The sequence below is a fragment of the Macadamia integrifolia genome, chromosome 9, assembly GCF_013358625.1.
Source record: "Macadamia integrifolia cultivar HAES 741 chromosome 9, SCU_Mint_v3, whole genome shotgun sequence".
NCBI classification, from domain to species: domain Eukaryota; kingdom Viridiplantae; phylum Streptophyta; class Magnoliopsida; order Proteales; family Proteaceae; genus Macadamia; species Macadamia integrifolia.
In genome coordinates, this window is record NC_056565.1 from 22543365 (window position 1) to 22567327 (window position 23963).

A 23963-nucleotide genomic window follows, 5' to 3' on the forward strand; every position below is an offset into this window, starting at 1 on the left:
CTTGGGATGTGCAATGGGGATAGTGATGAGGGCATTATTGACTTCATATAATAAAGAAAGGGATAATGACCCTAGATGGATGTAATTTTTCATCCCCTGTGGAGGAAAACTTTCTCCTGTATTTTACCATCCCCTAATTCCAGCCCCAACCCCTTCCCCTTGAGCCACCCCCAATAACGGCAGAATTGAAACGCAAGACCTCACTACGAGCTGAAAAAGCGTCGTAGATCACTCGTGTACTTCTTCATGACCCTTACCAACTCAGTTTTGAAACTGTAACATGAAGCAAAGCTTGGATAAAGCAAAGACTAAGGACATATGATTATTTGCCTTTAAGAGCATGAACTAATATAGAGTCCCAACTTAACAAAGGATTCAAAACTTTTGTGCAAAAGAAATGGAAATTTGGAGCCAGCATAGAGATCTATTAGCATATCAGAAACTATGGATCAACCAGGTCAAAAATGATTGAATATGTCATGGCATACAATTCTCTGAATTTATCCATTAACCTCCTCAAAATTGATCATATTCAATTATATACAATAGCCACAATACTCGACTACAAGCATAAAAAACCAGACAGAGAACCAAAACCTTCTAGATTTCATGATAGGAAAGGAACCAGAAAGCAGAAAGGAGGCATCCAGTTTAACCTTGTTAAATAGCTAGCCTTGTTTTATAGTTGCGTCGGAAGAGCCTTGGTTGCAGTAGCTTCTGATAAGGAACAGTAGCTTCTGCTTTCATTATCAGGACTCCAGCCACCAGCATAAATTGAGTAAATAGATTTCTCTCTCTAGTTTCATCATCAAGGCTCTTCTGGGGATGCCACTTTACGATTATTATACTTTCCAAATTTTTTTGCGACCCTAGCACCAGATAAGGTGTCCCATACCTGCAAATTTCGGGACCATAGCAATTAATTCTAAATTGAAAGGAAGTTTCCACAAGAAAAAGGAAAGAACTATGGTATTCCAAGAGAATAATAGTACTCACTTCCAATCTTCCCTTGGAGCCTCCTATAGCTAGCAGGAATGGGTATTCCCTGGCATAATCCCAGCACAAGCAATTGGAAAATCATCTTGAATCAGTGCAACTAATATAAAAGTAATGTATGACACTGTACAGTTCCATACACATCAAGCTGACTTAGATGGTAATGGAGCTCAAAGGCATCACAACTTCATGGCTAAACCTAACTCCATATACAAGTATACACAAGCATAATAACACCAACATATGATGGTAGGACTCATCACTTGTTACATATCAAGATAGGGAGAAAGAGAGGATGAAGGAGAAACAAAATATGCTTAGAACGAACTCTTCAATGCACTGAATTCATCATATACATGTTTCAAATAAAACAAAGGCAAAAGTCTTTATGGGTGCACCACTAAGGATGTACATTGACTATGCAATCAACTAATAATAAATATCCCATCTTACTCGAGACATGTTAAGATGGACATGATAAGAATAGGAAAGAATAAATATGAAATTAAAGTGTCATAATGAACCCACAAGTAGGCGAATCATATGTCATGGATTGAGGGCAAGTCAATTAAGACAGTTGTTCACATAAAATGAACACAAATGGAAAGACGAGGTCTAAAGGAGATTAAATGAAGCAATAAAAAGATGAAAACTTGCACTAAAAAAACATACATCCCTAAATTAAGTAGAGTGGTAGAGATATGTTTTCAGTATGGGCGATGTCTAGAGAACTGTAGGCCAGTCATCTGGAAGAAACCACAAAATTTGTTTGGGCCTCAGAGAATTAAAAATTTCTTAAGATACAACAAAATAAGAGATGCCAAGTCATCCAAAGAAATTTGTCTTTTTTTTTGTTGGGGGGGGGGGGGGATCCGCTAGATAACTGACTCAAATGTCCTAGAAATGCTTTTGGAGGAATCAACACTAAATAGTCAACTACCGGCTTTTGTTGATGAAGCCAATGCTAAACGGTACACATACACATAAAAATTTATTGTCTAGTGAGAACAGAAATGTTGATGTGGAAGCATACAAAACAGATTTTGTAAATTTCCTATATGCAAAATCTTGCACTATGATAATAAATGTCTCACAATAACAAAAGAGATGCAGGAAAACTATGCAATAATGACATATTTAAAGCTCTATTACTTCCTGAAAAACCATGGTCAATTTTTTTTTTACAAATTAATCTATTAATTTTAGCTTCTCCTTTCTTTCTCCACCATGTGGGGGGATTAATCAGTTAGAAATTGAGTTAGGTTATCGGACGTGTTTTTTTTTTTTTTTTTTTTTTTTTGTATATATAATTTTATGAGGCCTGATGTGAAAGCCTCCATGGATTGACCATCTATTGCCACATGCAAAAATAATTTGGCAATGTCAAGTTTCCAACCTCATGATAGGTAAGGGGACAATCTGGATTAGTTACATATCAAATTTCAATAAAACCTCCCAGTATATTGCCATTTATCCTTGCAGTTTTAGCCTTTCATTTGTTTTCTTCAAAAACTTGTTTTCTAAATGAATTTTGAAAGCTTCATTCTGCCATGTGGTCAGCTGTGCCTGGGCTGAAACTAGGACCTACTTCTCTCCAAAATTTGGCCCCACCTGATCTTCCATTTGGAACATATTAGGACCATTCATGGAAGCTCCTGTGCATGGACCATCCATGGATCCGGCTCCCTATGATTTTTAGGAATGGTCACACCAACAATCAAACCATAAATTTTACCAAATTACCAATTAACCTTCTTCCAAAAAAAAAAAAAATAGTAGCAAATTATGAGATATGGATGAGGTCATGTGAGCTCTAATTTTTTTTTTATCTATTTATTACTGGAGAAACAGTTGGATAACTTTGAAAGCTTCATTCTGACATGTGGCCAACTATGCCTGGGCTGAAAGTAGGACCTACTTCTCTCCGAAATTTGCCCCCACCTGACCTTCCAATATTCCATGTGGAACATATTAGGACCAATCATGGAAGCTCCTATGCATGGACCATCCATGGATCCGGCTCCCTATGATTTTTAACAATGGTCACATCAATAATCAAACCATAAATTTTACCAAATTACCAATTACCCTTCATCCAAAAATAAAAAAAGAGTAGCAAATTATGAGATATGGATGAGGTCAAGTGAACTCTAATTTATTTATCTATTTATTACTGGAGAAACAGAAGGGCAACTTACAGCTTTAGGATTCCGAGAAGCAATAGAAGAAGGTTCATTGTTTGATACATCCCAAAGTTTCACCTACAACATGTACAGGTGAAACCAATGAATTGACATTGGCCAAACCACATCTAACAAAAGGCTCAGAATCATGAAGCTCACTAATATGAACACAAAAGATTACCATTTTATCTGTAGAGCCTGTCGCCAGCAACTATGGAAAAACACAGGGTAAGATTAAATAAAGATAGAAAATAATTCTATCAAAGGTCTCCAGCATAAATTATGAGGTGGGAAGACACATGTTAAGTTTGTCTTGAATTCTTGACCCATTTTAAAGATTGACCCGATCCGACATATTTTGGTGGCGATCCGAATGAGAAATTTTCTGAGATCTATGATGGAAGCAGAGGGGTTGGGCCGATACGCCCAAGCCCGGAGCCCATCACTGATCTCGTATGGGGGTGCGGGGGGCATAGGTATGGTTCGACCGGATCCACCACGACCCGATGGGTCGACCCGCGATTTGGAGTATATATAATGTACTGTTGCTTGTTGAGAAAGTCATTATATTTTGGGGTTTTTCGAGCTAGGGTTTCAGGGCGAGTTTTTTCTCGCCACTGCTAGGGTGTAATTTCTCTTCTGCATAGTGAATCATCTTCTTCTTCGCCCGAGGACGTAGCACACCACCTTGGTGTGTGAACCTCGTTAAATCTCTGTGTCGTACGGATCTATTGTTTCTTTATTATTCGTGTTTCTTGGTGTTTGATCTTACAACACATACAGTAGGTGCAATAGGATTATAGGATACAATGCACACAGATTTGTCATGTGCATGTAGAGTGAAACTTGGCTTGGACACACAGCTTGAGTCAGACTTAGTACCCCGGATGTCGAAACCTTGAACTGTACCATCTTCAAGACTGACCTAAAAGACATTCAAAGAAGAATCAAACAAACTTATGAATGTCTTCCAGCAAAAAAATTTAGCTCAAAAGAAGAAGACCTACATGTATACGTTTACCAAGGAAACAATTTTTGGAAGCAACCATTCCGACAATCCCACCCAACCAGTAGAACTGGTTAACTTGCCAACAGACATTAGAGCAGCGTAATAGATCCCCAAACTGTTAATTTTCTTAATCACATTTATAAGTCAAATGGCTCGTCCGACATTGGCAGTTAAACTGACCACGGTTGTAGATACTCAGTGAAAGATTCCTTTCACTAGCATACCAGTCATGCTATTTAAATGAGTTGTGGGTGGTGTGCTCATCAAGGACATCAGGGTTTTGATTTTTTTTTTTTTCAAGCAATAGTATTTTACTAGAGCTGCAATTCCAGAGTTTATGCTTGAGGTATGATGTGGCGGCTCCATGCTTTCCTTGGACTCAAGGTTGAGGCAGGCAGATCCAAGATCAATTCACTACACTTAACGATTTTATGGTATTACCTTCAGTAGGCAGATCCAAGATCAATTCCCTCCATTTTTTTATTTTCCTATTGTATGGTATTGCCCATTTACAGCCAATATCCTGATCACCCACTAACTCCTTTTTCCATCTAAGGATGCAATCTCCCATCATTAAACCATACACTGAGCCAATTAACTCTTTGAATCAAGGATATATGTTTTCTCAATAAAACCATACTCCTAAGCCTCACTACTTAAACAATGAGAGAGAATTTTGCAGTGAACTAGTCCCCACATCTTCAACTTATAATCCAACAACTCGAGTTTCAAGTCAATTTGGGCACCCGGTATTGGACTTAGGCCGGTGGATTTTTAATAATCATGGAAGGTCTACAGGAATTATCACAAGGTATGTAGGGGCTTTTGAATTCCTTCTTTGTTCCATCCTATACTAACTCAATTAAGCCTTGTCTTTTAACATGTAAATTTATAGGTTGGACATCCAAGCTCATTTGACAATTCTGATTCCATTTTGACATGTAAATTTATATCAACTAAAATGCCTTGGAGTCGACAATCAATCAACATTTCTATCCACGAAATAGATTTTTCCCAATAAGCTAGCAAATTGCTGAATAAAAAACCTGTGAAAGATCACATTTCAAAAGAGATAATGGGTGTACATCATGTATATTTGATTGATTGGATGGGTGTGTTCCTGCATCTCCAATTAAAGCTCCAACTGAGCTGCATTCAGTGCCATGTGAACCCCAAGGCCCCAAAAATCTGTTCTAAACTTCTAAATGCTCTAAGTGCTGAGCAATGAGACAAATTTCCGCCAAACATTTCAAAGAATCTGAAACAATAGCCTCAAAGGATACAGGATTATTCTAGAACTCACCACAAATGATTGCTCAGTGTGTGGATCCCACGCCAAGCTTTCAACATCAGCTGCAGCCAGCCATTTACAGCCCGTGGATGAAGGTACCCTCCCGTCCTTCTGTACACAATAAAGGACAATTGATGTTAGAAGATCTGAAAAGCATCTCATTGTTTACTCTGAATTATTTAAAGTACACCCAGCATCAAAACAAGTTTCTCCCTTTGAAACTTAAGGCAGTTAGCCCCACCCCTTTTTTTTTCTCTTGTAAAAACAATTAACCTGACTTCATTGTTAACTCTGAATTAGTTTAATTTCACCCAGCATAATATTCTCCCTTTGAAACTTAATACAATTATCCTGACATTTGTATCAGCTTGATATGAAATTAGAGATCAACATAATTTGTTCTTCCAATGAAAGACGTTGGAATGAATAACAATCCAACAAGATATAAATTTCCCAGCAGAACCACCAACTCAATTTTTTTTAATAATCAAGTACAAACTTATTTCACTAGATAGTAAACCATTAAAAAACTTACAGGTGGGATTGGTTCGATGTCCTGTTCTGCAATCCAATATATATATATATATATATATATGGGTAAGAGAATGCTGCCCTGCTGGCATAGGTACACGCTAGCACACAGGAGCATCTTCAGAGCCCTGCAGGGTGGGGGCAGCATGGTCTTTCCGCACCTGCTGTGCCCGGGCATTTCCTGCACCAGCATGGTAGCCAGGGCAGCATTATATAGGGAGAAAGAACGCCACCCACTAGGGTGTTTATGCCCAGAAAAGACATTGCTGAAGATGCTCCCTTGCGCTAGCGTGTACCTGGGCATAGAGGTAGCATCCTATTGCCCATATATATATATATATTATCTGGGAAAAGAACGGTGCCTGGTCGCGTGGCCCCTGCTCCCATACATAGAGGGCGGCGAATTTCCATCCCCACCCCTGTGAAACCCCAAAAACCTGTGTCTTATTGACTGTGCACCCCCTCATTGGCCCCCACGCTAGAGAGGGGCCGTGTGACCAAGGACCGTTCTTTTAACCATATATATATATATATATAAGAAGGCTGCCTAGTCCATAGTTAGCAAATTCGGATTCGGGAATTATTCGGACGGAGAATTATTCGGAATAATTCAAGTGGTCAATTTAAGGGTTCGGTCAAAAAAGCAGACAAAATAAAAATCGGATTCGGATTCGGATTCAAGAATTATTCGATTACAGAAATAAAATTCGGGCAAAAAATTCGGACTTTTTTTTTTTTTTTAAATTTATTGTATGTTTTTTATTTATCAAGTAATTAACTTGATATGTACACCTAAAAAGAGCAAATTACTGTAGTTCAAATATACAATACAATAAAAATCTAGGAAAAAGCTGTCATTGGGTGATGGAAACAATAGTTGCAGTAATCCAATTTCTAAAGAAATTGTCCTGTAAGAATACAAAAGTTCAAAATCACATCATTCAATCCATGACTCACCTAGTTCCATGCTTCCATCATCCATGCTTAAAAGGAAAAAACTGTTCTAAATAAAGCAAAACATCCACAAAAGGATTGATCTTGAATGAAATTGATCCAACTGAATATGGGCTGTTAAGTTTCTCAGGGCAGTAGTTTGGTTTTACAAATACGGTTGCAACAGTAAATTAAGAAGAATAATATTGAAGGGAGGAGGGAGGAGGAGGAATATAATGCAAGGGAAGGGAAGAGAAATGACAGAAGGAACTAATCTTTGAGATGAATGTCAGCTCCAAACTAGGGAGAGGGATGGAAAGCAGCAGTACAACACTCACATCTGTGAGGTAAACTCAACTCAATTTCATTCAATATTCAAGTCTACCTATCAGTAGGATTACATGCATATAAATAGAAAATAAAACTTCTTACAAAGTAGAAACTGCTGGACAGACTCTTCTCAGATTAGGAAACAACTCAAACAATTCTCCTACGGATATCCAAAAACTCCCATAAAAATTTAAGTGTGAATTACAAGAAATAATCCAAGGTAAATAAATGATATCCCTTATTAACCATCATGTAACTGTATTCCAGAAATAAATGGAAGGAACAAATTGACAAAATCCCTAGAACTAGGGGTGTCAACGGTCCGGGTTGGTGCGGTTTTGGTCCGGTTCCACCGGTTTCGGTGTGACTTTGGAAGTGACCGAAATCGACCCATTAAGGATTTATCGGTTTTGGTCCGGTGTCGGCTTCGGTGCAGTTTGGGTTCGGGCTGGTACCGGTTTGGCTTTATTAGGTTCATTTCGGTTTGGATCGGTTTTTTAAACCGATATGAAGCCATTAGAAAACAACCAAATGATGAACTGCTGAACTTTGGTTTCTTAAATCGATTTGTAACCAGGTTGGTTTTGGTTTTTGGTCTAGTTTGGATTCGACTTTCCATACAAATGTATACAAAACTATGCAAATTTTGATTTTTTTAATGAATTTTGGAGTGTTTCGGTTTCTTACTGGTTTGGTTTCGGTTTCGGTCTGGGTTTTGAGCCGGTTTTGGTTTCGGTCTGGGTTCATCTGGTTTTCGGTGCGGTTCGGTTTGGTTTTGGGGTTGCAATACTCGAAACCGAACCGAACCAATAAGGCTTCGATTTGATTCGGTCTGGGTTGTTATCGGTTCGGTCCGGACGGTTTTACCGGTTCGGTTTAGGAATTGACACCCCTACCTAGAACACAAACCCGGAATCCCTCGTCTCCTCTACAACATCGATCTTGGATTGGGGGTTTTTCCTAATCATCAAAATTTTAGGGTTCAGTGATTTAGGATTTTTCTTCCTCTTCATCTGTCAATCAAGGGCTTGCTTGAATTCAGTAGAGGAGCTGAGTTAATAGAATGGTTTTTTGCTTATAATGTTTAATGGCCAATGCTGCCACTGTTCAGGAGGATAATTACTAACCCGTAGCCGCAAGAGTCCGCAGGAAGGAAGGATGTTGTTTAGCGAGGAGGCGAGGATGCTGTTCAGTGAGGCGGTGAGGTAGCGAAGCAGCGAGCCACGAGCGGCAAGGCAGCGAGGTGGCGATCGGCAAGGCAGGAGCCACAGGACTCAGGAGGCGGCGAGTGGTGAGGCAGCGAAGCAGAGAGGCTGCGAGGCGGTGATCGGATATCGACAATCGGCCATCGGCGAGGTGCAGAGTCTGTCTGCAGAGACCGTAAGAAATGGGAGGGGTGTGGTTTTCACTTTTCAGAGAGGGTTAGAGTTAAAGACCGTTCGGTTTTGGTTTTTTATGTTTTGTTTTGTTTTGTTTTGTTTTGTTTTTTTTTTTAAGTGGGTTAATGGTAACCGAATAATTCGGTTTAATCCGGTTCGTCACGATCTATTCGCAGTTTATATTCACTTTTGAAAAAATCATGAATTTTACCGATTTTTATTTTTAATTCGGATTCGGTCAGAATTTTTTATTTAATTCGGAAAAATTCGATTCGTCAGAATAATTCACGAATTATTCGGCCGAATTGCTAACTAGGGCCTAGTCACATGGCGCCTGCCCCCAAACACAGGAACTAGAGAAATTACTGCCCCATCCCTCGCAAAATAAAAAATTCCATCCATATTGATGCCCTTGCGCATGCTCTCATAAGCAAGGGCCACACGACCAGGCAACGATCTTTTGATATACATATATATATATATATACATACATATATATTTATATGTATGTATTTATATATAAAAAATTAGGATTGAAATTAAGCTCTTGAAAGTGGTTTCCATTGTATCTTTTTCATTCTTCTAGGCAATCGCCAAAATCTTGGATATTTCGGCATTTTTTTTAACTGAGACGAAATGACATACAAAATATAAAAATACATAATCTCGGTCATATAACAGTCATCTTGGTCACATTTCGGTAATTTTGTTTCGAAAATTTTCTCATTTCGGGAAAAAAATGCACTATTTCGTCAAAATTTCAGCCATCTCGATCATTTCGTTTCGCTCATTTTGTTAATTTCGGCCACTTCAGCTATTAGCCCCCCAAAATGGCTAGCTAAACACATGAAAAAAAGTACACAATTTCGATGAAATTTCGGTGGTTTTGAAATCACCAAAACAAAACGAGTTCCCGAAACTTGCTTCTAGGTGATTACTATAGTCAATTTTTTTTTTTTTTAAATGATTCTTTCAAGTAGGAAAACCATGGAATCAAGCATTATCAAGGCATCCAGCAAGAAGCAAAACTCCATTTTCAGATTAGTTATAAATAGATTTCAAATAGAACAAATTGCAACTACTGATAGAAATCTTCAGAGGGTTTTAAAACATTTGTTCTTGATGAAAGTAGTGATCCTTTACTCTTATTGGTACATAGGCAAGATAAAGTATGTCCAAGTTTCGAGCCAAGATAAAGCATGTTTAAGTTTCAGATCAAATGATGAATATTTGGGTCCAGACAATCAAATTTCCAGCCTCCACGTATTTTTATGAAGATTAGTTCATCAGAGCAGGGGAATGCTTCTTATTCTTTGGTAGAAAAAGAGAAGTTCTTTAAGGTGATGAATGCTGGACTTTTGAGTATTTATTGGAATCGGTGTTGAGATCTGACAAGGCTGATACCATCATACCAATCCGATTTCAGATTCTCTCCAACCCTCCAGTTTATTCGATGGTTGGGAAGGCCTTGGGATGCCTAAAGGTCTTCCCTTGACAAATTAATCTTAAAACACTGAACTATTTACTGGTATGGCAAACTGTGTGTGCTAACAAAGGTATTCAAGGTATTCCATAACTAAAATTAAAAGCAGCTAACAAAGGTATACAGAGAGAGAGAGAGAGAGAGCTCACCGATTTCTGCAAACCCCAATCTTTGAAGGCCTCCTCGAAGTAAAATCCAGAAATGTAGACTACAGATTAATAAAGGGTCTTTAGTGCAGTGGAGGAGAACTCACCGACTTCTACAAACCTCAATTGCCCAACATCTTATCATCCGAAAAAACAAAGTCTATTGAGGCCGCCCTATTATTGTCTCTTTTTCTTTCTTCTTTGACAGAAAAAATACCAACTTTTCTAGTTAGGATCACTGTTAGTTAAAACGGAAACGGCAAAAAAACAGAAACGTACGGTATAAGTTTTAAACAGATAAAAATGATAAATGATACAATTAAAAAAATGATAAAAAAAAAAAAAGAATGGCAAACGGACGAAAACGAACGGTACAAGTATTAAACATGTAATTTTCAAAAAAATGAAACCAAAAAAACGGTAGTATACTCATGCAATTTGAGAGATTATTACTTGTATACATGTATCTAATGTTCCAAAAGCTCTAGGAGTCCTAAGATAAAATAGCCCAATGGGCTGCAAAAAAATAAGATGTTGCTAGTTTTAGCTTCTCCTTACTCAATGGGCTATAAGAAGATGAGATTTTTTTCCTATAGATAGTATGGAAGTTAAAAATGAAAAACCAAGTACCATATTGTCTTCACTCTTCACTTTTACTAATAGGATTTTTTTTTTAAATTAATTAATTTTTTTTAATAAAATTCCTATTTTACCCTTAAAAAATTGATGCACGTTTAAAACGGATTCTTTTGCCGTTTCCCTTTTTTTCCGTATTGTATAATAGTATACGGGAAAACGCGTTTTAAATGGCAAAAAAACGCAACCGCTTTTTAAACGCGTTTTAACTAACAGTGGTTAGGACCCGCAAGTTCGAACCTTTTTTAGTTGTTGTTGTTGTTATCTTCTCATTTTTTATCCCGATCATTGTCTTGCTATAAACATAGTTTCTTTCTATTCATGAAAAAAAAAATCCCTTAATCCGAAAAATATTATTATTATTATTATTATTATTATTATTATTATTATTATTATTATTATTATTATTATTATTATTATTTTGTTATTTTATCATAGGAAGGATAAAGTTAATTGATTTGAGAGTTGTCTCCATCAATAATAAGTGCCAAGAAAACCATTTGAGGTGATATGGTCATGTTCAATAGAGGTTTAACGACGCCCCAGTAAGGAGGAGTGACAAGATTCAAACTGAAGGAGCTACAAGTAGGGATAAGCCTAAAATGACTATAAGAGAAATTATGATGAATGACAATAGCAGTTTAGGCATCGCACCAAGTATGACCTCGGATAAAGCCTATTAGAAAGCAAGGATCCATGTGATTGACCATATTTAGTTGAGATTCTCCTCACTTGTTGGGTTGTTCTTCTTTCCTCTTACTTTGCTACTTTCATCTTTCATTTGTCATGTCCTATTATTCATATGTTTGGATCCATACAACCGACCTCGTTAAATTGGGCTAAGGCTTAGTTTTTTGTTGTTGTTGTTGTTGTTGTTGTTATTCTATCCTATGGATGTGAATTTGAAACCGAAACCGTTTATCGAAATCGAACTAAGCCGTTTACACCGAAGCCGCAAAACTGTTTAATAAATGGTTCGGTTCTGGTTTTAATTTTAAGACCGATTAATTAAATGGGTCAGGTCGGTTTTAACCATTTAGCCTGTTAGTTTCAAACCGAATTGACACCATGAAAATCGAACCGTTTAAACCGTCAAAACTGATCCAATCAACTCATATAACGATTAAATATTTGGTTGTTTTAACAAAACATAATGGTTTAATTTAGGGAAGAATTAATGACCATAGAGGTTGTTCAATAGTCTATTCAATAATTTACTCCTATTAGGTAGTTAAATCCTTATTTGTTTAATGTCTCATTTAATTTGATACAAAATTGAAGCGTTTATCAACAAAGCAAATTTTAGTAAGCATGCAAATAAACTAGCAAATCGATTGCTAACGTTTAGAAACCGTATGGAATATTCCGCGATCAAAACTATTTAAAAACCGTGGAACTGAAACTATTTACAAAATAGTTGCAGTTTCAGAAAGTGCATCGTTTAATAAATGATGTGGTTTTGGTTTCAGCCAAATAAATATGAATCGAACCGAATCGAACCGCACCGTATACACTGAAACCAAACTAATTAACATCCTTATTCTATCCTACTAGGCATTAGTAGAGCCATTGACCACTTACTTTTGCACACACCCACTCGCACATACTTGCATACGCCCACAACCTCCTCCCCTGGGCGCCAGCTCTTCAAGCCAAACTTTTTGATGTTCCAGAATGTGTTTACACAGAGAATGCATAATACTTGGTCAACCATAAGCTTGAGATGATCACTATGTTTGACACATTGACCATCTGAGAAAAATTCCCCATCTATTTGATGATTATCTTTTATTACTTTAACCTAAGGGGTAGTGCAGTTGATGAGCAACAAACTTGGTACAAGCCCTAAAAACTAGGACGTCCTAAGTTCGACTCCCACTAGGTACACCTTGGGCCACTCACACGGGGCTGTTTGAAAAAAAAAGTTATTACTTTTATCCTCTAACGAGGCTTTATTGTTCTAAGAGGGGTCTAAAATCCGACTGTGCTTGGTATGCATTCTAGGTATGTTCGGCCCAATTCTCATGCTTGTATTGCAGAACGAGTTGGAGAATGCGGTCTATTCTGGATCGTGTTCTCCGACCCATTCCACCTTCCAGTTTTGTGAGAACAGAAGAAAAAAAGGTGTAGTCCCGACCTGGTCGCCTTTCTCATCGAGATTCTCACATTCTTGGTAAGAGATGTTGATGTGGTCATGGAAGGAGAGGAAGTAGATGGAAGGTTTAGAGGACCCTCTGCAAACTCTACCCATTCCCATCCAAACGGAAAATGGAAGCCTTGATTGTGGTTTTTTCAAGGTTGTATTCTTTCCAAGAGATTCAATTGAATTGCCTTCCAATGAATTGGGCTCCAAAAGGTTTCTTTGTGTTCAAGGGGGGATTTCAAGTATCCAATGAAACAATTTAAATCAAATGAACTTCGAATTTGAGGTGCTAAATGACCTGGGGTTTTGGTGATGAATTTTGCAACAAATCGGAATGGGCTTCTACGGTTCTGGGGTTGAAATCGTCTACAATTCCGATCTCGTACAATTCCGTGCAATACCACCTTCAGGCGGTGACACGTGTATTGATACCAATACAATGGTCCAGATCTGACACAACTAATAAAACATTAAATCAGTGAAGAGACATTTAAATCAGATCTGGACCATTGTATCGGTATCAATACACGTGTAACTGCTTGAAGGTGGTATTGCACGAAATTGTACGAGATTGGAATTGCAGACGATTTTTTTCCACGGTTCTGTTACGGGGCAAGGCTGAAGGGAGATATATTTGGGAAAAGTTATACAATGATGCCTGGTATGAAGTTTAAATAGATGAGGACAAGGTCAGTTGCGTGCGAGGAAGACACAGATTTTTGGAGATAGAAAAGGGGGAAGAAAGAAATTGCAGAGAGTGGGAGAAAGATATAAGAATGTTGGGTTGGTCTCTGGCACGTTGCATTTTCCTCTCAAAACTCTTGAATATATATAGACGTTGGATGTTTCTTAACATTGAAGATATTACCTGTTGCTGCCGAAAATACGTATGAGCTGATCCTGCACAAATACAGAAGGCAGAGGCCCGGATGTTTATCCGGGGTTAGTCCTCCGACGCCCCAAGTTAGAGATCGACCGCACAGCTTTTCACAAGGGTAATGGTGTGGGTTTTTCTGCTTACATTTTTTCCTCCTCCCGGGCCCTCTCTTATAGTCCTTAGGGTTTAGGGTTTCTCTTTTCCTTGGAGGAGTCCTCCTCTGGTCCGCCTCCTTTCCTCTTCGAGTCCTACTCGGATATGTCTTATCCCCTTCGTGGGGAATATTCTCTTCATGCGGTTAACGCGATCAGACTCCTTGCAGCCTCTAACAGGTGAGCAACACGTGTCCTTTCCTTAGATGCCACGTGTTCTTACCCTACTCGGCAATCAATTTGGCCGTATCATTACCCATGAGTTGTTCGATGAAATGTTTAAGTGATGTGTGCATTTTACAATCAAGAATGCATTTTTCAATCAAATATGTATCCAAACAGTGGTTTCTTTCGCGGATGAGAATGCACTTTGCATTTTGCATTTTGAGAATGGGAATTCATACCAAATATAGCCGAAAATGCAGATTGTCATTAGGTTGTTCCATCCATTTTATTGCTTAAAGGAGAATTCTCCAATGCCATTTGTAGATGAAACCTCGATGAATGTTCCTGCATGATAATGAAATTTTCTGGTGCATATAATGGAGGGAGAAAATAAAATTAAACTCCAATCCAATTGAGAACTTGAGAATTTTGCCTACTTTTTTGAATCTGTAGGGATTTTTCGTCCAAGCACATGAACTTTCTGGTCCTCTTAGTTCTTGGTTTAATACATTTTACTAGCTCAAAAGTGAAATTGTTCGATGTTTATTTTCTGTCATGAACAGCAAAGGGGGTTCTTTGGTTTTATTCCATTTGGGTTTCTCCTTTTTGCAATCTGTTTTTGTGTAAGCTTCTTTTGCTGATAATCTTAAGCCTGGAAGTAACCTTAGTAAATGGAGCAATATTAATTTTCCTTTATATGTGTTTGGATCTTTCTGAGATGGCTTATGGCTGCTTCTTTACGCAGTTAAGTTGCACTTGATTTTTCTTTACAATTACAAGTTCCTGTTCTCAATTCAGATATGGAAAATGATAGCCTATTCTAATACTTCTATGTGGTTCAAGAATTTTTGTATATCAGGAATCAATTTTGTTCTTACGATGAAATTAAAGACAACATACTTAAGTGGAAATGATTGGTTGATTTTGAGCTTGTAATATACAATTATTCCTCATAGATATAACATTTTCAATCGCTTGGCACAAGATAATCTCTCCTATATACATCTCTTTGCCCAAAACAGATAGTTCAAGTAACCCACCAGTCCAAGGATTGTAAGCAGCCAATAGAAACAGTCAAGATGGTTCTTGGTTAAGTTGTTGCCCTCCAACCACCCAATCTCTCCTTTATCAGGATGGCTTGTAGCTTTGTTTACTACGTTCACTAGAATAGATCCAATCAAAGATGTCAACCGTAGTATACACCAAAAGATGACTGTTCCTATAGAATTCATTCCCTCTGCGACCTCACTATTCAAGAACTCTAATAACCCAACAAATGTGATTGCATCATTGATGCCCAAAGCAAAGAACTGCAATCCAAGCCAAAATATGAACATGGGTATCTGGTCTCCAGAGTCAATTGGCCCATGATCCCTTACAACACTCTTCCTTTTCTTCTTTATTATAGCAGCTGTATAAGTTGCTGTTGTTCCTGATATAAACCCAATAGCTACCCTTTGCAAATAAGTGATTCTAGATCTGTATCCAGTTATCTTCCTTGCAAATGGCACAAATAGTCTATCATAAACAACTAGTAATATTGTCTGTAAAATTATGGGGATTATCATGAGAGATGCTTGAGATATATGAATCTTCGTTAGCCTATAGTCCATTGTTCCACCTTGCTGAACAGTGAGAGTCAAGATCAGTGGGAGATGTAGGTAACCACAGAGCTAACAAAGATCGGAATCATTCTAAGGATGATTTTCAGCTCCTCCACTTGGGTCACAGTGCAAACAGTCCACTTCCCTGTTTTCCCATTCATGATTGAAGCTCTATCCAAGAATCTGACAAAGAGTAGCAGCAAAAATTTGTGAAATTTCTTAATTGAATAAACTCTACATTGATGATTGTAAGAACTTACTCAAAACCCTTTGGGTGTTGTAGTAACTCTCCACCCAACATCTCTTCCTTTGACATATCTGTTGGTGTTTGATGTCTTGTATTTCGTCGCAGTTTAATCCAGGGAGTACTGGTGCAGCACCTAGACAGCCAAGACGGCGGTCCCGCTAGCCGGTTAGCGGGCCGTGGGGGTTGCAAGGGGGGCAGGAGGCCCCCCTGCATAGCAGGGGGTGTAGGGGGGCGCAGCCCCCCGCTCGAAATTTTTATTTGAGGGCAATTGTAGTTTAATCCGGATTTAGTTTAATCCGGATTTTTTTCTCGCTATATATTTGTAGCGAGGGTTTCTTTCTCTGTAATGCAAGCAATACTGAGAGGTGTGAGGACGAGCGTTGTAACCCTATTCTCCATTGATAGTGAAGCAGGATCTCATCTCACCGGGGACGTAGGCAACCTTGCCGAACCTCGTAAAATCCGTGTGCATTGTTTGTTTTGTTTTTCCATTATCTTCTGCATCGTTTTAGGGTTGCGTTTCTACAATATCTTCATACAACTCATCTTCATTTTCAAGCAAGGGAAGCTCTCTTTTTAAATGCAGCTACTATGACCTGAAGCATCTAAGTGAAAGGGCTACCACTAGGAATCTGATGCCGGTAGATTTTAAAGCCGAAAGCAAGAACAAGAATCCAAGCATAATAATGGCTACGCATAGAGCGAAACCAAGGTCCCATCCTTTATAGTTCTGGAACTACACTATGGAGACTAGCCCTATCATTCCTCCAATGGAAATGCCAAGAGTGTACCAATTGAAGAAGCTAGACTTGCGCCGAAGCTCAGTTTTTTCTTCATCAAACTGGTCTCCACCAAAGGATGGAAGGTTTGCTCGCATAAACCCTTCACCCAAGGTTACAGTAGACAATGCTATGTATAGTATAGCAGCATTATAGCCATGGACCTGCTTACAATTGCTTGATTGGTTTGAAATGTCACATGTTGGTGGTTTTAGTGATGAAATATGAGCTTGCCATGCTAGCAATCCACACCCCTGCCATTTAGAGACAATTAATTTTACCAACTGGTATATGGCACTCTAAATCTAAATTCTTACTATTCAGTTTCTGAGCTCTTGGGTTAATTTGGGATTATAGAACCAGTGGAGAAGTTTGGGGTCACAGCTTGAACTTGAACACTATATGTTGAGGTTTCACGCGAAAACAATCAATCCCACATTGGATGTGAGTAGTTTGATGTGAAGACTTAAAAGGAAATTATGAAGGAAATAGATCAAAATTCAAGTCCACAGATATACTCACCCTAGGTTTTTTCAGATCTGGCTTTATTAGCCAATCTGTGAGCTACTGAGATCAAATGCCATTGCCCCATGTAATCCTTGCTACAATCTCCTTTCTTCTGCTTCCTGTGGAAATCCTGCAAATCCAAAATCCATGGATGCCAATACAGATTGTTGTTAAACAAGACTGCATAAGCTCAGCCAGCCTCTTGAGTTCTATGATCATAACTCTCATAAATAATTATTGGATGATCAGTAATAGACAGCTGCAAATAATTATCAAAAGATAGATAGGGAAGAGGTGATGATACTATTGATGTTGGAGTATAATAGATGTAGATATCCATATTATGGATTGGGAGAGAAATGGTTGCGAATAGAAGTATTACAAGCAGTCCAAATAAAATAAAAAGTAAACTATGCTACTGAAGTAATAGAAGAGTTATTGAAATATGAAAGAACCAAATCATAGATTGTTTGAGCTTGAATGTACTCAGTACAAAACCCTAGGGATCTTGCAGCCCAAATTCTTTCAGCAAAAGTTTAGGAAATAAATCAATGACAATCGGTTTCACTATCAATTGAACCAAAAAAAAAAACACAAGAGGGATCCATGTTGATAAACCATGATAATTTACATCTAGTATGTACCCTACTAACTAAAACTTTCCACAAAAATAACTGAAATTTAAGGTGCCTTCTCTCCTAATTTGCCAGTGTTTGTAAGGAGTTGATTAAAATCATCAATAAGGAAAGAAAAATTGAAATTCTTGCCAAAATTGAGCTCGGTCAGCAATGGAATGAGTTGGAGACACCATGAGTCGTCATATTACTGGATCATCCAGAAACAAGGCTATGAAACGGGAGGAACGATGGACACAAGTGGGAGATGTGAGAGCAGGCCAAGCACCAAGGTCCCACCGCCAAATCTTCTTATACCCTGTCTTAGAACAAATCCAATAGTTTGACAGCTTTACATAAAGCAAGGAAGTGACTTAATTAGCCTCCACAGATTGATAGTTTCATATAAGAATATAAAATCAAATTTAGATTATATCAAAAGGTATTTAGGGCACATCGAGTGCGAGGAGAGTGAAGCCATCAAACATTCCAACTAAGAACAATCACTTTCAAGACAAAGCAGAAAAGTTCAACCATGACAAAAATACACCTTTAGAAAAGCTTCACATACACAATACACAGTCACGAGGTAAATGTTTAACACACATATATACACGCATATATAGATCTTGTACGCTTCTGTTAACATTTCTTCTGTCAAATACTCAAGGTAATACAAATTCAGCCTTACCCCAATTTAATGGTATCAGCTACATGGATCCATACAAAAAAAAGTAGGAAAAAAAAGTCCAAACAAAATAGATGAAAAGTTGAGAGATGAGAGTAGCTTCTTGTTATATAATTATGTGCAGTTTCTTACAACTATACATAATTAGGTAGAGATAGATCAAAGTAAAATAACAAATAAAAATGCACATAAATAGAAGAGAGAGAGTGCGAGAGAGTACTTGTATGTAAAGAAAAATATATAGCTAGATATGATGCATGCAGTGAACTCTAATTGCTTCTTTGAAGAGAAGTCAATGGCGTCGTATAATGATAGAGGGTATGTGTTGGATTTTGTGCCACTCATGGCTCCCATCTTCTCGAAGCCTTCTGTTGAATTCATCTGGCATGCCTATTAGCCCCAATTTCTCGAGGCCAGTGATGAATCTTAATCCTTGAGGAAGCATTCTTAACTTGTTGCAACCATTGATCTCTAGGTTAACAAGATATGGCAGTGCACCCTTCTCCACTTCCAACTCCTCCAATGTCCTTAGCCAATGGAATCGTAGGTATTGAAGTCTTGGAAACCCATTTACAGTGAAGTAATATTTGGGGAGTATTCGATTGAAGTCGTAAAATGGCTTCCCAAAATATTCTGTCGTCAGAGTTAGAGATTCCAAGTATGGTAGAAACTTTAAAGTTGGAATTGGATCTACTTCCAAGAAAGATGGATTCAACTTTAGCCTTTTTAGATTTGGTGGAAATTCTTGCAACTGTGGTAACTTCCTTAGCTTTCCAGTGAATTGAAGTTTCCATAGGCTAGGACAATGAGAAAGTGGTGACCAATCATACTCACCAGAAATAATATCATCTGATTCAAAGGTCAATTTCAAGAATTGGAGGCGATCCAATCTAGATATCGGAGACATGCGTAATGACTTCCATTCACCACCTTCGATTTTTTCTATAGCCAATGTTCGAAGATTTGTCAATTTTGCTCGAGCAAATTCTAGCAGCAAATCTTTTCCCCATACAAGTTCCAGAGTGGAGAGATTCTTCAACCCATCAACTCGCAATGGTTTGTTATCATGTGTAAGACCACAATGGAAGGAGCAAAAATTCAGTTGTTCTATCTTCCATAGCACATTCGGTAATCTTTCAATTTCATAGAATTTAAGGAATTGTAGGCTCCTTAAATTACCTATGGTTGATGGAACCTTTATTTCACGATACCCATTCACATTCAAGTATCTCAAGTGAATTAAGTTCCCTATGGCTCTTGGCAAGCTATCAATCTTGACCACCCAAAGCTCTAGGACCCTAAGAAAATTGAATTTCTTGAAAACAAACTTCAACATTGTGGATACATCTAGATTTGATGACCCCCAAAAGAAAAAGGCACGAAGATGTGGACTCCTTATAGATTGTTGCATAGAAACATACCTATCACAAGTGAAGTAGATGGCATGTCTATGGATTGGATGGTTAAAAATTGATGCCACCTCGGAAGTGGAAGAAGAAGAATCTGATGCTGCACTTTCACCATCAAAAGTAGAAAGGAAATTCTCTTCTTTTGCCTTCTGCAAGCATAGGTCTCGCATCAAGTCATGCAAGCGGCATGTTTTTAATTTTCCATGAAAGCTCATTTCGTCCGGTTGAACCATTGACCTATTAATCAGCTCAAGCAAGTATTTTTCTCCAATTTCTTCCTTCGACATTGTTTCTAGCCCATTATACTGCTGCAAAAAACCTTCTGCTATCCACATTTGGATCAATACCTTTTTGTGGATTTCGGAATCCTCTAGGTAAAGGCCAAGGTACAGAAAGCATGGCTTTATATAAGAAGGTAAATCATGGTAGCTTAAAGACAATATCCCTGAAACACCATGTTGCTCTTGTCGTTGTTCGACTCTGTTCAAGTACTTGGTAATGTCTTTAGCAACCATCTCCCATTCATGAATTGATTTCTTTGTTCCCAACAAGCCTCTAAGTACAACAACCGCTAGAGGCAAACCTCCACATTTTTTTATCATGTCTCTTCCCAACTTCTTTTTCTTCTCTGCTTCTGGATGGTACAAAGTGGAGGAACTTGATGCAACATTCTTCCAAAGAAAATCTTTCTTACAAAACAACTCCCAACTCTGTTCTTCAGTTAAACACGCAGGTTCAAAAATAAAACCCAACGGATCCGCATAAAAAACCACATCTTTGATTCTAGTGCTTAACATTATTTTGCTTCCCATCTTTCCTTTGGGAAATGCTGGTTTTAAAACATCCCAAGCCTCTGTGCTCCATATATCGTCAAGTAGGGGTGTCAATTCCTAAACCGAACCGGTAAAACCGGCCGGACCGAACCGATAACAACCCGGACCGAACCGAACCGAAGCCTTATTGGTTCGGTTCGGTTTCAAGTATTGTAACCCCAAAACCAAACCGAACCGCACCGAAAACCGGATGAACCCGAAACCAAACCGAAACCGGCTCAAAACCCGGACCGAAACCGAAACCAAACCGGTAAGAAACCGAAACACTCCAAAATTCATTTAAAAAATTAAAATTTGAATAGTTTTATATACATTTGTATGAAAAATCGAATTCAAACTAGACCAAAAATCAAAACCAACCCGGTTACAAATCGATTTAAGAAATCGAAGTTCAACAATTCATCATTTGGTTGTTTCCTAATGGCTTCATACCGGTTTAAAAAACCGATCCAAACCGAAATGAACCTAATAAATCCAAACCGGTACCAACCCGAACCCAAACCGCACCGAAACCGACACCGGACCGAAACCGATAAATCCTTATTGGGTCGGTTTCGGTCACTTCCAAACTCACACCGAAACCGGTGGAACCGGACCGAAACCGCACCGACCCGGACCGTTGACACCCCTATCGTCAAGGATCACCAAATAGCACTTGTCTTCCAATAGCTTGTATAACTTCTCCTTCATCTCTCCATCATTCAAATTCTCATGTTCTATTTCATTGCAAACTTTCCTAATGATTTCCTGCAAAATGGTTCGTCCTTGGAATTGTTGGGAAATAAAACTCCAAGCACAACAATCAAAATAACGCTTAACAGCATCATGATTGTATACCTTTTTAGCAAGGGTAGTTTTACCCAATCCCCCCATCCCAACAATGGAAACCAGATGGGGGCCTTCCTTTTTTATCAACTCTGCAACCAATACCTTGATGTTGTCCTGTATGCCGATAACATCTTCATCATCATAATGCGGATAAGATTGTCTCAATTGTCTCTGCATCTCAGTGGTAGAGCTAGTTCCTCCTTCTTGGCCAGTCGATAAGAAGCCATAAGTTTCTACCCTGCGAGTGAAGTGTTGGATCTTCAATTGAAGTGTTTTGATCTCCTTCCCAATTTCGTGAAGTCGTATGTATCTCTTCGGATTGAAGAAGCTTGCATACTTCGCTTTGAGAATGTAGGACTCTATGATATCCTCCGCATTGTAAGCAAGATCTCTGATGTCTGCAACCAAATTATGAATGTTTTCACTTTCATTCACTCTTTCATCTGCATCTTTTAAGAAGCATTGCATCTGCTTCATTTCAACTTGGATATTCTCAATCTGATCGGCCACCCCACCTAATAATTCTTTTTCATGCACCACCAGACCACCGAGGTATTGTGCAACAGAGGACACAATAGAGAGAGCCATATTCTGCTGGTACTTCTTCTTCCTTTAGTCACTAAAGAGAATGAACAGTCGTATGGTTACTTATTCACTCTTATATATCAGTTTCTAGCCACAAAAAAAAAAAAAAAAAAAGGGTAAACTTTACGTACAAGTGGAATAAAGTAAATATTAGTTCATCAGCGCAGGGGAGTACATCTTATTCTTTGATGGGAAAAGAGAAGTTCTTTTAAATTGAATGCACCGTTTGAACTATCTCTCTTCTTCTTGCTTGCTTTTCTGGACAATATGTAGAGAAAAAACTGGTAGAATCTGAAGTTAAAACACACACATACACACTTTTTTAGCTAAAAGATTATTTCTATTAGAGAAGAAAAATATATATATATAAAACAATCTGGCTAAATTTCGAACACAACTACAAAGGAAAAATCTCTCCTAGACAGCCTAGTCCACCTTCGGCATTGCCATCAACAGACTAGAGTAAACACACACACACAGAGAACAGATTTCTGCAACTTTGTAGTGACGACTTGTCTCCAAAGCCCAATCGTTCAGGCCTTCTGAATATCCACAATTTAGACTCAGGTTCATAAAGGGTTTCTTCAGTACTGTGAGAGAGACAGAGAGAGATCAGCAACTTCTATAAAACTCCATAGTAAAAACATCACCTTGTGGAAAAATTCAAGTCTAGAGCTCGAAATATCTCTGCACCTTCCTCCTCCTGGTTTATTGAATGAAAGCTTGGAGCGGTCACACTCACACCCAAGGAATCATGGCAGAATTCTATTGGACCAACGAAACTCTTAAGATATGAATGGCTATGTCACACCCAACGATGGTTCTAGAATATGGAACGGAATGATCAGTGTTCGTCAGATTGGAATGGTATTGCTAGCCTTAATCGATCTCTGATCTTGAGTTTACCTATCAAATTCCACATGCATGGTTCAAGGATAAAATCATAATAAAAACTATGTTGGGCGTAGGAGAATCCCACTAGAGAAAACTTTGTTAAAAAAGCCTTTACACCAATGCGGGGCCAAAGAAAATGCACCCATAATCATAAACAGCAATTAGGATTTTGTATTTCGTAAGGGGTGAGGAGATCATTTTTCCTCCCCTAGGCTTTGGCGTAAGAATTACGCTGACTTTTGAGCTTCTTGTCTCCCATATACACCTTACCTTCACCCACGGGATGAAAACTTTCTCCAATAGAAAAAGTAACAATTTGATAGTTGGCAAAGGAATTTCTCATTTCAACTTTTATGATTGCATGCACCCCTTTGATTGAAATTGAAAAGAAAACATAAGAGAATCATTTTATTGAAAACAAGAAACACTGAACGTATAACACACTGCAACTAACCATGTTGGTGTTGTTCAAGTGGCGCATAAGTCAATATTTCAGCATGGCTTTATTTGTTTGTAAGGAAAGTGGGAAAAGGAAAGGGAAAGAAAGTGAGGAGAATCATTTAGATTTTCTGTAAATTATATTTTATTTTTCAAGAAAAAATGTTTGTATTCTTTTTTTTTTATAACTAAGTATATCCCCTAGGTCTAAACGTAGGAGCCACACCGACTTTTGAGTTTCTTTTTCCCAAAATAATACATATTTCCTTCACCAATGGGATGA

The 23963-nt window shown here is 38.2% G+C and overlaps 1 protein-coding gene and 1 long non-coding RNA gene across 2 annotated transcripts; one reads left to right on the forward strand and one right to left on the reverse strand.

The window, feature by feature from the left end:
* The first annotated feature begins 14210 nt into the window (after window positions 1–14210).
* Window positions 14211–17207, forward strand: LOC122090069. The gene is made up of 2 exons (XR_006143404.1): window positions 14211–14269; window positions 16692–17207. It is a non-coding gene; the product is annotated as an uncharacterized LOC122090069 (long non-coding RNA).
* Window positions 17208–20022: 2815 nt separating this feature from the next.
* On the reverse strand, window positions 20023–22351 carry LOC122089626 (putative disease resistance protein At1g50180). Its single transcript, XM_042659344.1, has 3 exons — window positions 21581–22351; window positions 20174–20812; window positions 20023–20040 (listed from the first exon to the last, which is right to left on the reverse strand). The coding sequence occupies exons 1-3, from the start codon at window positions 22349–22351 to the stop codon at window positions 20023–20025; spliced, it is 1428 nt and encodes a 475-aa protein (XP_042515278.1).
* Window positions 22352–23963: the final 1612 nt, after the last annotated feature.